Source organism: Mus musculus, chromosome 15 (assembly GCF_000001635.26).
Source record: "Mus musculus strain C57BL/6J chromosome 15, GRCm38.p6 C57BL/6J".
In the NCBI taxonomy this organism is placed as follows: Eukaryota; Metazoa; Chordata; class Mammalia; order Rodentia; family Muridae; genus Mus; species Mus musculus.
Genome location: NC_000081.6, coordinates 65,847,770 through 65,862,819, shown reverse-complemented (window position 1 = coordinate 65,862,819; position 15,050 = coordinate 65,847,770). Strand labels below are relative to the sequence as shown.

Here is a 15,050-nt window from a genome sequence, read left to right as displayed (position 1 = left end):
TAGACTGGCTGGCCATGGGCCTCTAGGATCTGCCTGTCGCCACATCTCAGCAACTTGTTGTTTATGTGGATGCTAGGGACTTGCATAAGGACTTTAGCAAGCAAGCTTTCTCCTAAGCCCAGTTCAATGCTCTTGAACTCTACTAATAAGTGATTGATAGGATAAAATAATTCTGTATAATGAAGAGTTGAATAGCAAAGATTTAAGTTGTTTGTTTCCTGAGCACTAAGTAATGACAAATGAACTGATAAGAGTTTAAAGCTAAGGGAGTGAGAAGGGTATGAATTCAGGTAACTCAGTTTCCTGGGTTCTTGTTTGGATAATCCATTAATTATTTATACTGTATCAATGAGAAATAATGAAATAGCTAGGAAGAATACCAATGTGTAAGTCGGGAAGAGGAAGCTGAGCTGAGAGCTAGCACTGTGTCACTTTGAGTTGGCTATCAACTTGTGAAACAAGTCCCGAGAGTGCTGGCTGGTTCTTCTTTCTCCAACTCAGCAGGGTACTTGTCTGTGCTCTGCTGAAACAGGAGGAAAGCATCCAGTGGACAGCAGTGCAAGCTCCCAGGGCTTAAACAGCAGTGCACTGAAATGGCTTAAGTCACATTCGTAATAGCTAATATCGAAAATGAAAAATAGTTCTTCCTTACAGGTGAACTTCTGAAGTGGGGATGTGGCCTCCTGGGAGGTGTACAGTTCCATCTGTTTTTGTATTTTATATTTCACGTATTTAAAAAAAAATAAGCAGGACTTGGAGAGCTTAAGAGGACATACATAACATACCATAATTAAAGTATAACAAAACAAAACAGAGAACCTGGTTCTGTTTCATAGCTCTTTCTGTCCTATAGAATGCCAATGCAAAAGTCCAATAATATATATTAACTTTATGCAACTTGATGGGCAGTTGAAATGGCTTCACAAAAATTAAATTATATTTTCTTCTAACAATTCAGTTGACTTGGGGATAATTTAGATTTGTAGTTTCTCCCAGTTATAGGTGTGAAGGGAAAATTTTCTTTTAAATAATGACTACCTTAAGACAGTTCTCCACCAAACCTTCTACCAACTTACCACATCATCAGAAGGCACACTGTTGGATAAAATATCCACCTGAATAGATACAGTATCCACAATACTTTTTCTTCTAGAAAGGCGATCTTCATCTGAAATGAAAATTGTTTTCTTCTATTATTCCTTAGTAAGAAATGTTGAGTTTTAGTCAGATAATTACTGTAGATTATAAGGAAATGTACAGAGTGAGTGTGGCGGGGAGAGTGGAGTTGTTCTTTCTAAATATTTACAGCAGTGCATTCTCAACTTTGAAGATATGTCATTTAGATTGTAAAGCAATTGCTTTTACTATTCCTAGGGTGCAGTACAACGTTGGACTGCAGAGAGTGCACACGGGCTAATCAGCAACACCACCTCAGCCATAACCATCCCCTTGTAGTGAGAGCATTTAAAATCCTCGAATTGATTTTAAAAGAACTTGTTTTGCATTTATTTGTGTGTCGGTGGTGCCTGTGTGTGCATGCACGTGCCCATCCACATATACAACACCTATAAGTTGGTCCACATACGGAGGTCACAGCAGAATGAAGGGGAACCATGTAGGTTGCAGGACTCATGCTCAGGTCATCAGGCTTGGAATCAAGAGTAATTCCCTGCTGAGCCATTTTGCCAGCCTTAGTTCCTTTTCTAGCTAATTTGAAATATACACACTAATTATCAATGATCACCATGCTGTGTAATAAAACACTGGATAGTAAGTCTTCCTGTGTGACTGCATATAGTCATATGGTATTTTGGTATTTGTCATGCCCCCAGCCCAATGTCCTCTAGATTCACCTTGTTGATACATATGTGAGAACTATTTTTCTGAATAGTACTGGCACTGTATGTGGACATCGCTGTCAGACTGCCTCAGCTTTTTCTGCATGTTGGCATTTGTGAGTAGTGAGTGTTACAGGGGACATAGTGTGCAGACAGCTCAAACACTGATTTCAACTCCTGTGGGTGTGCTCATAAGTGGGATTGCTGGACCATATGATAGTTACGTTTCCAGTTTTCTGGAAAAAAAAAAACCCTCAATCCTAGTTTCCAATTTAGCTAAAATAATTTACAGTATCACTGATCATGAGAGCCGTCAATGTGGAAGGCTCTGTTATGGACACTCTTGACACTTGTCATCTTTTTCTTCTGTGATAACAGCAATCCTAAGAGTAATAACATATTATCTTGTCCTGTTCTTTTTCTTTTTTATGATTATAGATATAGAGTTGAGCTTTTCACATAACTATGGGCTTTCTGCATGTTTCTTTCAAGCACTGTAATGGAAAGGACAGGATACCAGAACAGCTAGTAACCATGGTTCGTTCTATAAGGAAAAAGGAAAGTGCGTTGTGCATCCCAGTCCACAGAACCAGAGGCTCATTCGACCCCTGCTGGGATGGCTCAGGACAGCTGTCAGGCACGCCAAGGCACATGCTCATCCTCAAGAAAGGCTAAGTGAGCTGCGGGCCCTCCGTATGCCTCAGTCCTAAGGGATATAGTTCCATCTCTCTGACTTTCAGAACCACACAAGTACTTTCCAATACCTTCTCTCAGTCAGAACCACAGGAGAGAGGCATCTGGAAAGCACAGCTCATCATGTTTCCTCTGTTATGGATGACCATTTACACGTGGTAACAGAGCAATTGCGTCCTGTCCTACTCTCATTGCTAGAAGGGATCTACCTGGCCAATAACAGTCTGGCTGTAACGGGCACCCAGGAGGCGCTCTACAGATACCCTCCAGGCTGACCAGCACTCAACACCATCTCCACTAAATGCCAACTTAACATCTCCAACTTCTAATTCATCAATTCTGTTTCCAGAGTCCTCATCCCAAATCTGTGCCTAACAAGCCATCTTTATCTCTATATTGTTCTCTTTCAAGACTGCCTACATTTAAGCAATCTTCATCTGTCTTACTTAGACTGACTTTTACTAAGAATAACCTAATGCATGTCTTCTTCCATTCAGCTAGAGGAACTTTTTCTGAAGTAAATGTCTTCCATCCTAGCTTTGACATATAAACATAACTGTACAGCCCACTGATTAATGCACTGCTTCCTGAGATTTCTGTGTCACTGCATAGACATAAATTATGATGTCTGTATGAGAAAGAGAAAAAGTTGCTCCTAACAAGTTCTGACTGCCAAATTACCTAATAAGAGCAATGTCCAGACACACCTTTATAACCAGTACCTCTACAGAAGCCTTTGTTTAGAATAAGAGTTACTTTAGCATTTAGCAACATTCCCTTTGGAACTCATTCAGCATACACTGTGGTTTCACTCCACATCCTCATTATCCGCTTTAAGAATTACTATAATTGCCCCACTGGTTGTCATGTTAAAGCCAAGTAATACAATGGATCAAACTTCTGTCCTATACAGCTAGAGTAATATTATCAAAGTCATTCAACCACCTGTGTTTTGGGATTTAGGGGAAACCACACTTATGAAGGAAATACTGTAACCTGACTATGAAAATCAGAACCTCTACCTACCTTGCTTGCTTTGGGTTCTGTTTGCATAGAGCTACGCACTAATTATATTATGGGGCAGTCACGACTAACTATTGTAGATAGAGCCTTGTCTGGTCGTCATACAGTGGTATGCAGTTCACACTGATGCATTCACTAGCTTGACTGAGAAACAATGCAGGGTCAGCCAATACTTGCTCGGACACTAGTGGTTCAGCAGTATCGGGCAGACCATCATTATTTCTCCAGGGCTGCAGAGTTGTTCACATGGCCTCCCCATGAGGTTGCAATCTCTCAAGACAGTAATCAACCTTAGCACCCTTCCATTACCATCTTCCTCACTGTCTGACATACAGTGAGCCTACTCCGTTAGGAAGCACGGCAAAGCAGCAATCCTGCTACCGCAGCCTTCGGGGTGCTGGGATTATTAGCATATGCCAGCATGCCTGACCTTCTGCTAATAGCTTAGTATTTTCATGTTCCCAAGAAATGGGGATCAAAACAGCAATTTGGATCATTTTGCAGTCAAATGTTTACCACTGATCTTGCTGTCAGGTCTAGAGTTGTGCACGAACTGGATTCATGGCCATGAGACTCAAAGATGCTCCTGGCTGTCTTGGATCATTCTGAATGCCTGCCAATCTTTGATCTCATTAAAAGTCAGTGAAATAATATTATTAAGCACTTCAAAGAGCACACAGACAGCTAAATTTAGTGTGCTAGCTAATCAAATTACTTACTTTCAACCTCGGTATCTTAGTGTGGAAGGGAGCTAATGCCGTATTGTTCTTAACTGCTCATAATTTTTAAAATCAATAGTAGACAACTGTTTCATAAGAAAAAAAAGTAATAACTGAGTAAAACTGGGTATGCCATAAAAAAAAAATCACTCTTAAGACTCCTACATGATACAAGGTCCACACACTAGGCAACTTTAAACATCAACTTTATAAATGGAAAACATCTATTTATACTTTAGGATTTCTATCCAGCCATGTAACTAATTATACCCTGAGATATTCAGAGTCCTCCTGAGCCATGATAAGGAGGCACTGTGAAAGAGAATGTAGCTTGTTCTGAGGGAGAAGGAAATAAAAGAAGCAAGGTTACATGTGAGAATAAGTACAAGACCTTTTACTATGAACTGCAGTTAAGGGAGCAGGGGAGAGGAAAGATGGTAAAGTACTCTACGGGATAAGGACAGAGCAGGACGACAGCGAACGACAGGCACCTAAATACACAGTGCAAGGCTCCATTTTCTAAACACTGCATCCAGGGAGTGCTTTCCCTACAGGACGGGCAGGCGACACCAGGGGGAGCTATATAGCTAGTTACCTTTGTACTTCTGCTTGGGTTTATGAGGCTTTGGGCCTGAAGAAAAGACAGCTAAATCCAAAGTAAAATTATTTAATCTTTTAAATGCATTTAAAAAAAAAAACAAACAAAAAAAAAACCTTAAATTACAGAATTCTTCTATGGTTTTATTTTTTGCTTTTTTGTCTTTTAAATGACAAATGTGAAACTTGGTTATTTAAAAAATATTTCATTTTGCTTATTTAAGAAGTATTAACATATTAAACTTACAAATGAATGAATAATAGATTAAAAATAACAATAAAACCAACACTTAATTTTCCTACGTATGAAAGGATTGATCCTATCTCCATCTTTAATGCAGTACTTTACTGGACATACCTGTCACCTGTGGCACATAAGGAACTGTCAGCCTCTCCACACTGTACCCGCTGCCACCCAGGGACTCCGCAATCTTGTTGGTCAAAAAATATAAATTTTTGTCATGTTTCTCTAAAGATTTCGGAAGCCTGTCAAGTTGATCAAAACAACAATCATTCAATATTGATTCCTGAACAAGATTAGGTAAGACAGCAAGGATTTCTACGTTGAAAGATGGAAGTATAAGCTCCCTAGAGATTAGAGAGAACACATGTGTTTTAAGTGAGCAAATCCCTGGTGTCAGGACTCGTCTTTCAGTCATGCATCACTAGTAAACTTAGCCTTGTCACTCTGCTAATGTCTGAACATGACTCAACATTAAAGGATGGACCACACTAAGCTCAGGTTTTATTTTTTCACACTAAGTAAAATATAGAGGAGAAAAAGTGAAAACGGAGCTGAGTGAATGCAAAGCCCAGAGCCACGGAGGACAGGAAGCCCATGTGTAGGCACAGGAGGCCCATGCTCTCTTCCCACTGGGGCGTTTTAGCCTATGTTGGTGCTTCCAGTACTGAGCCTCTGCTCTTAGAGCCCAAAGTGTTATCAAGGCCCAGCTTTCCCCCTGTGTGACACAAGGAAGATGGATAACATGAACTTGCTTTTACTGCTGTCCTGTAGTTGGATGTGTTGTTATGGTATTGGAAACCTTCAACAACAAGATTGAACAGAAGTGTTCATTTACATGAGAACACACACCAAAACAATGCTATAATTAAGAAATATATTACCACATTTTACAAAGTAGGATAAAGTTGCTATTTTCAGGACTATGTGTATATCTACATCTATAGAGTGCAAGTACTTTATAACATAAGGGAAAGGTTATATGGATTAAGTGACAGAAATGAGACAATCAGGATAATAATGAACCTAGAACAATAATTAATCCTTTGTAATCATTATAAGCAGACTAGTTTATATATTCTCTCTCTACACTCCTTCATACATAAAGAATTCACATACATGCATTTATCTCGGAAAATATGCTCTGGTAGAAAATAAGGGGCTTCCATAGTTCGAGTTTCAATAACCTGAAAACAAGAAAAAACACAGAGCAAAATTAAAAATAAAAAATCTTCTTATGACATTGCAGTGAACATTTACAGAATATCTAAGAACAAAACTGAAAAAATACCTTTTAGCACTACAAGTCTACCTCTGCATTCATACTCATTTTGTTTTCACATAACACTAAAGAATCATCAGCTATCAAAAGACTGATAATAAAATATACGAAGTGAAAAACAAAGCCTTACAGTTACTTAAACATACTATGAAGAAACAGAGCATGTGGCAAAATAATACAGACTTATTTTAGAAATCTTTTCAAGAGCTCTTTTTTCCCTGTGTGCTGGCTCAGTAGTTGCTCCTAGTTCAGAGCCCTGGGAAGGGTGGCTCCCCAAAGGGTCTGATTACTTTAACAATACCCAGGCCTCAAATATGCAAATGAGTTCTAAGTGAATGACCTGTTAGAATGCACCAAAAACCTACATTTAGCAAAATGTGCTACAAGTTCTCTTAAAAACCAAGGCTCTCCGACCAAGGCTTTCAGGGTGCATGTTCCCATTACACTACGCTCAGGACTCTGAAATAGATATGAAATCATGTCAGTCACTGTAATGGCCACTGAAGAAAGTTAAACGGTGCTGAAAGATGACATAATTCAGAGGCATATTAACCATCCACCTCTAGCTCTAACGCAACAAAGAAGTAGAACTGAAGATGTCAAGATTCACAATGGCTCAACGTGAAACAGGAAAATACTCTATTCTATACAACAACAACTTAAAAGCTGTTGCAACCCAAATATGACAACATTAACCATACTTTTGATTTAGAACCTCATATTTTCACAGAATCAATCCATCCATTCATCCATTTATGTATGTATGTATCCATCCATGTATCTGTCCACCCATATGTCTGTCCATTTATCTATTTAACTACTCAGAAATTAGCTGTTTATATACAAAACTAGGTTTAAGAACTTTTCTAAATCTCTCACCTTGCTAACATGCTGGCAAAATGCTGGAACGGCTATCATCTGACTCACAAAGTTGAGATAAGCTGCAACCAGGGCCATGATCCCACAACGATGAAACATTGACAGGTTATCTTCATTGATAATTGCACTGTCCTTAAGTAGAAAACAAACACATTTGAAAGATCAAGTTCTCACACTGCATCATCCCCTCAGTGATTCCACTGGGACACTGAAGATAGTCTAGATAGCTGACATTAACACATGGTGGCTGTGCAAATGCACTACATGCTGCCCCTTTATTACGTAAGACTCAAATCCAACTAAACAGTGCCACTTGCTGGGCTGGAGAGATGGTTCAATGGTTAAGAGCACTGGCTGCTCTTCCAGAGGTCGGGAGTTCAATTCCCAGCAACCACATGGTGGCTCACAACCATCTGTAATGGGATCTGATGTCCTCTTCTGACATGAGGGTGTACATGCAGATAGAACACTCATATACATAAAATAAATTAAGAGATAATTTAAAAATTACAAATACATAACAATTATTAAAAACTATCCTTTCCAGTAGACCGGAAGTTAAGTACAAAGACTTTTTCATCAAGTGCTGAAAGGTTTTAAATGACTTTAGTACACAGCTTATATTCACTGTAATTGAATCTATAACCAAAAACCTTGCTAATCAAAAATCAGGTTCATAAATAATCATACTTTCCTATAAGTGATATTTATTTCACTAAAAAGAACTTTTCTTCAGTGGAATGTTATGAAAGCATACCTGTAAAGCAATGGCCAGTCGAATGAGGTCAATAACCACCTCTTCATTGGCGAGCTCAATAGTTATCAGCGCCAGAGATGTATAAAGAAGCTCATAGTTTTTCTGAACATTGTCCTCCTCTTTGCAGCCCAGATATATGTGCCTGTATAGCTGTTGCCCATTCTGAAAGATACAGAAAAGGTCATTTTGTATGTTAACAATGTAGTACACAGAACAGCAATGACGGCACAAAGCAAATTGGTGTTCTCTAGAGCCTCTGCATCATTTAAAACTATTACTCAGGAATCCCCAGTATGGGACGCCATGGAGAAACGGAACTGTACAGCATAATGCACGAGCAAGCATAGTTGCAGCAGAATTACTAGTGGTATCCTAAGAGGAACAAACCCAAATATCAGTCAACAAATGCATAATTTGGATCATCTTACACCACATATAATATAATATGTATGGTGTCACCAAAACACTTAAGATGAATTTCATCAAAACACAACTAAATTGAAAAAAATTAAATATAAAAGAACATATAATTTATGACTTTTCATTCAACATACAAAAACTGACAAAAATAGTAATATCCCTTATCTAAGATTCCCTCTAAGAAAGAGTACGTGTTGTGTCCGGCCAGCAGACCACAACCTGGGTTTAGGTGGCGAGAGAAAAGAATGTAGCCAAGACAGTTACTCTGATCAAGGCTCAAATTTTATTGTTGCGACACTAGTTATGAAGGAAGGGGGAGGGGACCCGATTCCCGCCGAATAATCTCTGGTCCAGTAGAAAGGTGCACGTGTGTGGCTCCGCAGGTTCCAGCAGTGGGCGTGGCAGAACGAATGAGCAGGAAGCTCCACCCCTGAGCAAGCAGGTTTCAGGCTGGGGGAGGGGAGACTACAAGTACGGACTTAGAAAAATGGGATACAAGAGGTGCTTCTGTTATACTGTGGATTGCTTTAAAATAAAATAGCAATGCACATATACTTGCATTCCTACTAACGAGTCACTTTTTCCTAAATTAGCACACGCACTTTCGACAGGTGAGGAAGGGTGGTGGGAGTGGGAGTGGGAGGCTGGGGCTGGCCGGGAGAGGGCTTCTCCTCCAATGCTATAACTTTAGTTAAGGCCGCAGATTAGTACAAACCCGCCTGATAATCTAGAGTGCTCAGTTACACTTCACACCGTGGCCTCACCTTTTTCATGAAGCTCGTATCTTGTCGACAAATTTTCTCTCTTTTTATCTTCAAGTCAGCCACATCTGGTATTATCCTACAAACAATATAATCAATCATTTTTAATGAACAGCACATTGGCTCTGATACCCTGTATTTTGTGAAGAACTGTATTTGAACTAAGAAGTTTGAATGGTGACACATCTACAAACATTTTAAATGTTTATATGAAATGATATTACTGGATGATCATGTTTAACCAGGAGTTACATCATCTTCCTTCATAGTGGCATTTGTTGGCTTAAAGCAAAAGTAAAATAAAACCAGTTTTTAATCCATGCGTAGTCATCAAATTAATAAATCATTTTGACACCAACTAAATATACAACCCCCCCACCCCCCGCCTGCTCCAACACACAGATTTCAACACACTGACTGAGAGAAAACTAGAAAACTAAAAGCTCTCCTGAAGCCCTCCCAGTCTGGTGAGTCACCTGATACCGCGGAGCTTTGCTCTGTTGTCATGGCGATCCATTAGGTTGTGCATTACTTCCAAGACTAACTGCCTCAGCTCATAGTCTTCCATGAGGGATGGCGACAATAGAGGATCCAGAAATGACCCAGGCAGTGCAGTAACAATTGTCTTGGCTTTGTATCCAGAAGTCACCTGATTACAAGGGGGAAATTAACAAACAACGATGTTCTCTTGAGTCTTTAGGCAAAATTATCACATTCTCTTTTTAATAACAAAATTCTGTTTGGGAAACAGAAACTATAGGCACAAGCCTAAAGAAATATATGAAGGAACCCTGTCGGGCAGTCAAGATGTTAGTATGTCAGGATCAGTATTTGAAACAAGTTTAAGATGCACATCACATATGTGGTACCATGTGCAGGCTCAACTGCAAGTACGACATTACATGCCTGTCAACTCTGTCTTGGCTGCTGTCTGTCAGGCAGGCTGATACACCCTTACACAGAGGAAGCCAGGGAGACAGGTAGGGGCAACACATTTACAGAGAGTGCAGGTGGAAAACTGCAAAGGTGGACCCTGCAAACTGTTATTTTCAATGAAACTACTGGGGAATAGGAACATATTTTCAGTTTGGAAAATTGTGTTTGTTACTCAACTTAATACTTGGGATAATATTTAGCCTTCTTTCAATTTTAAACATTGAAGGAGACTATACTTAAGTGCTATTAAACATTTAAAAACTATGCCACAGAAGAATTCACAAAGCTGACTGGTATAATTAGGATGAGAAGCATGGTGGTATTTTAATATTTGCAAAATTTATTTTCTATAAAGAAAATTTTATATGGAAACCAAAGCAACTACTGTTATGTCATCAGAATACAAAGACACAATAAATAAAAAACACATGGGAAAGGACTGATAAGCATCACTTCAACTAGATCCAAAACCCTATATAACAAACACCAGGAAGGGAATTCAGACTGAAACCACAGAACATCTCCTGCGCCCAAACGTGAAACACAGAGGATATAAAAGGATGCATAGGAAAGGTCTCTGAAATGAATTTCAAAGACACTGGTTGGAAAAACCAGTCCCTGCTATTCCTTGACAGGAGGTAAATGAAAATAGTGTATCTTAAATAGGATCTGACATTCCAGTCAACAGCAGCTGATATGCCAACATGGATGGAGGGAATCTCACAAGGCCACAGCCACTAGATGAAGAGCTACAGGGAATCAGAGACTGCTGAAAGGAAGAATTAATCTTCCCCAGAGACAAGCTTCCTATATTGCCAACTCTAAAACATATACATATCAGCAATAAATGGACTCAGCAAGCTTCATTTGTTAATTCATTTGCATATATATGTAATGATAATAAATAAAGAATCAAAGCCCATTAATTTGAAGGCAAGGATTCGGGAAGAAAGGGTTGGAGGGAGGGGAAAAATAAAGTACCTACATTTTAATTAAAAATTAAGAAAGGAAAAAGTGAGCATATTTATCACACAGTACTGGAGGACTGCTGTTATTCCTTTTTCTGTTATGTATTGCCACTAAAAACATTAAAACAACAAATGTCAGCAACCAGCCACTATCTGGTCAGTTTATAGAAGCCACTACCGATTGTCATGTCTGAATTCTAGTCTTGGAGTCATTGACCTTGGACTTTTTCAACTCTGTCTGCCTATCCCCTTTAAGCATAGTACATATCTTTATCTACAAAATGTTCCAGTACAGTAGTAGTCTCTGACTACTGTAAACTTGTTCATAATGAAGATCAAACAAAATGCCAGGACAGAAGAGCATCCTAGTGAGAAGTCCGGCAGAATGGAAGATGAAGGGAGAGGTACTCAGTGCACAAATGCAGAAATAACCAGGTTCTTACTGAGGACGGAAGGACGGAAGCTGGCAGCGATGCCACTTTTGTCAGTAATTTAAGGGATGTGCCCCACACATCTGTTCAATTCCTTACCATGAGCAAAGATCTCAGCAGCATTATCTGAATCCTCCTGGTTCCCAAATCCCTAAAACATACAAAGTATTGGTGTTACTACTAATAATTTATATTTATAATTTCATCTACTTAAAATACTTTTTTTATTTTAAAACTTTATTCTCATTGGCTAAATAGAATTTATTTATTTCTACAATTGCTTATGCCATGACTCACTTTATACACTAAAATAAAGTTCATATAAATTAAGTGTGTGTATATATATATATATGTATATATATATATATATATATACACATACATATACATATATACACACACACAAACACATACACACACACATATATCTATGTCTATCTATATAATTTAAACAAAAAAATTCAAATTACTGAACTGGGTCTTCAAGAACAGAAACTGATGTGCCGATAAGAAGATTAAATCCTCCAAGTAATATATAAGAAAAGTGACCCAGGAATGTACAGATATGCCAACTGCCCAGCATGAACACAACAGTTATGGTCACTAAAAATGGAGATGGAAATGCTACTTTGATCTATTTGAACATTGCACATTGCACAGATACTTATACTATTCCCCATAAAAAGATAGAACTATAGTACTTTTGTAAGAATAGAATACTCTTTAGTGGGTTTTTACTCTTTGTGTCACTAATACCCCCTTTTCCATTTATTCTTTCCATTTAACAAGTAGCTGTCACTCCTGGCTCCTTGTTAAAGAATATGTTCCCCTACCGTACTTACAGTCCTATCCCACTTTCTCCAGCTGACACTGCTTGTTGTTTGTACTTTATTGACTATGTGGACCAATGGGCTACAGTGTGCTGTACATGTGGATTTCCATCTCCTTAAAAGTTTTAAGAATTTTTTATGACAATCGAATAATTATGTACACTTATAAGTCATAATGAGATCATTTTAACACATTAACTAAGGTTTAAGTATATTACCAGATCAAATCTATAAAGAGGGATCATTAACATCCTAAGTCTGAATTCTTGATTCACTATCAATGTTTTAAGATTTCAGAAAACTTTCAGTTTTATCATGCATACATGCAGACACACAATGCACAGGCCAAATAATCTTCCATTTCTTCAATAAAAGAGAAAAAAATCCCAAGAATTTATGTTTAAAATGATCCAAAAAGTATGTTAACCATTGCTTTAATAGCTTAATGATCTACTACCAAAGAAAACACTGCTGCTTTTATTACCAAAATTTCAAAACACTAACAATTTCTTGAGTTAAAAGAAAATGTAATCTAACACTGACTTCATTTGCAGTCTGAGAACTTACCCTAGTTGACTGATATCCAAAGTATGAGTGGATGTTCCAAACACAGGCACTTTCCCCATGATGAACATCATGATCTCTGACCTCTGATAGTCTGGTAAGTTACTTCCAAAAAATCCTATAAAAAAAGACAAATTTAATAAATTAAAAAGTGATAATTTTCCCACATAACCCAAAATTATTTTAAAAATTATTTTATTGTATTTTGTGTACATAGGCATTTTGTCTACACAAATGTCTAGGTACCACTTGCATGCTTGGAATCCAGGAGGTCACAGGAGGAAGTTACACATGGTAGTTAGCCTTCATGTGAGTGCTGGGAATCAAACCTAGGCCCTCTGGAAGAACAGTTTTCTTAACCCCTGAGCCATCTCTCCTGAACATCTCTTCAGCCCACAAAGTTGAACTTTTAAACAGAGCTAAGTAGATTAAAACAATGACTATGTTCAAGCTACATATAATGCTAAATAAATTATAATTTCCTCTATCTAACACCAAATATAATATAAATATTTAGATAACTTGTTAGTAGTTTTTAGCAGATCTGCTGATTGTGAACCTAAATTCCTGTGCTGTTAAATCTGGTAAATACCAGAAAACCTCAATTCCCCAGACACTATATACTGAGCAGTACCTAATGACTTTAGCATTGCTCCACATGCAGGGTAATACTCACAAATAATAGTGATGTTTACCAGTTTTGAAAACTTTGGTTACATTAAGAAAAAAAGACAACAACAACAATAAAAAAACCTTTCTTTGTGGAAAAACATACTTAAGAATTTAGTAGTAAAGGAAAAGTTAGTTTTCTTCAATGGAATCTCACTGGGTGTATTAACCATACTTAAGGGCAGGCCAAATGGCCCACAGTAGATAGCTAACTCAAACTCAGTTGTATTTTTATTAACGTTTTGTAACTTATTGCTTTGTGTTTTTTGTTTGTTTTTTGTCTTATTGGTCTTGTCTGTATATTGTAATTTCAGATTTTGCATTTTTATGGGTTTTGTTGGGTGTTTATGTGAGTGTATTATTTGGGTTCATTCTTTATTTTTCATTTTTAAAATTTTAGATTTTAGTTTATTTTCATGTTTGCTTTCTAAAGAGAGAGAAAGAACATGGGGTTTGGTGGAGGGCAAGGAGGTGGGAATGAGCTGAAAGGAGATAAAGGAGGGGAAACCATGATCAGAATATACCGTATAGAAATCCTTTTCAATTAAAATAAAGTAATTTGGCAGTAAAAGACCATGATTTATGTAACTTATTATACCTAGTAAATTTATTTTTAAAAAATAAATGTGTATACATGTTTTTCTTATAGATACATATTCATAAACATTCATGCACACATGTCTACATAAGCGAGACGAGGAAGTTAAAACGGAAGAACTGGCCTAAAGTGTCAACAGCAGGCACAAATGGGTAGAGGATAGCATTTTTATGCTTTGTTTAGAGGTCCACACCATGACAAATGCACTTTGCCAAACGCACAGCACAAGCCAGGCAGCCTCTGTGAGAACCTGCATCGGCATGCAGTGGCTCTCATGCAGTGACTTGAGAACTGAAACACAAACCTATTGTCTGGATGACAGCATTCTGCACAATCTTCTCATCGTTGTCCTTGGAGCTTACGGTGACGCTGCCTACAGACCCCTTCTGGGAATCGTTGGCTTCCAGTTCCACACTGAGCCGCAGGTGCTTCAACAGGGTGTTGAAGACTTCCAGCACTGTAGGCCCTGTGACAGATCATCTGTGAGTCTCTAGACCCGAGAGTGACTCTTAAACTGCTCAGTAGACTTTACAGTTACTTCTTTTTCTGTCAATAGTACTAATAATTTATGAGCTGTCATGATCATTTTTCTGAGGTTGTCTAACTAAACAACAAAGTCCCACCATCACACTACAAACATGTTCTTGGCAAATATGAGGAACTAGTTGCTCTTTACAAATACATGCATGTACCTACACAAAGTCATATACACAAAGGACTATCCAAATCTTTCTACTGATCTAACCTTGTCTATACAAAAGAATGTTTACTAAAATGATATGTAATTTGACTGAGGACTGAATCCATAAAGTTACATAGTTCATTGTCAGAGAAAATTTTTATT

General features: G+C 38.0%; 1 protein-coding gene across 3 annotated transcripts in view; it reads right to left on the bottom strand.

Moving 5' to 3' along the window:
* Positions 1 to 15,050, bottom strand: part of Efr3a (EFR3 homolog A) — an 86,793-nt gene that overhangs the window by 10,993 nt on the left and 60,750 nt on the right. For all 3 annotated transcript variants that reach the window (NM_001356582.1, NM_133766.4, XM_006521530.2), the window contains 10 exons: positions 14,511 to 14,672; positions 12,943 to 13,057; positions 11,645 to 11,696; positions 9,687 to 9,859; positions 9,214 to 9,289; positions 8,030 to 8,191; positions 7,273 to 7,404; positions 6,231 to 6,298; positions 5,229 to 5,356; positions 1,077 to 1,168 (listed from right to left, as the gene is read on the bottom strand). In NM_001356582.1, coding sequence (NP_001343511.1) covers positions 1,077 to 1,168; positions 5,229 to 5,356; positions 6,231 to 6,298; positions 7,273 to 7,404; positions 8,030 to 8,191; positions 9,214 to 9,289; positions 9,687 to 9,859; positions 11,645 to 11,696; positions 12,943 to 13,057; positions 14,511 to 14,672 — 1,160 coding nt within the window. The remainder of the gene's footprint in view (positions 1 to 1,076; positions 1,169 to 5,228; positions 5,357 to 6,230; positions 6,299 to 7,272; positions 7,405 to 8,029; positions 8,192 to 9,213; positions 9,290 to 9,686; positions 9,860 to 11,644; positions 11,697 to 12,942; positions 13,058 to 14,510; positions 14,673 to 15,050) is intronic.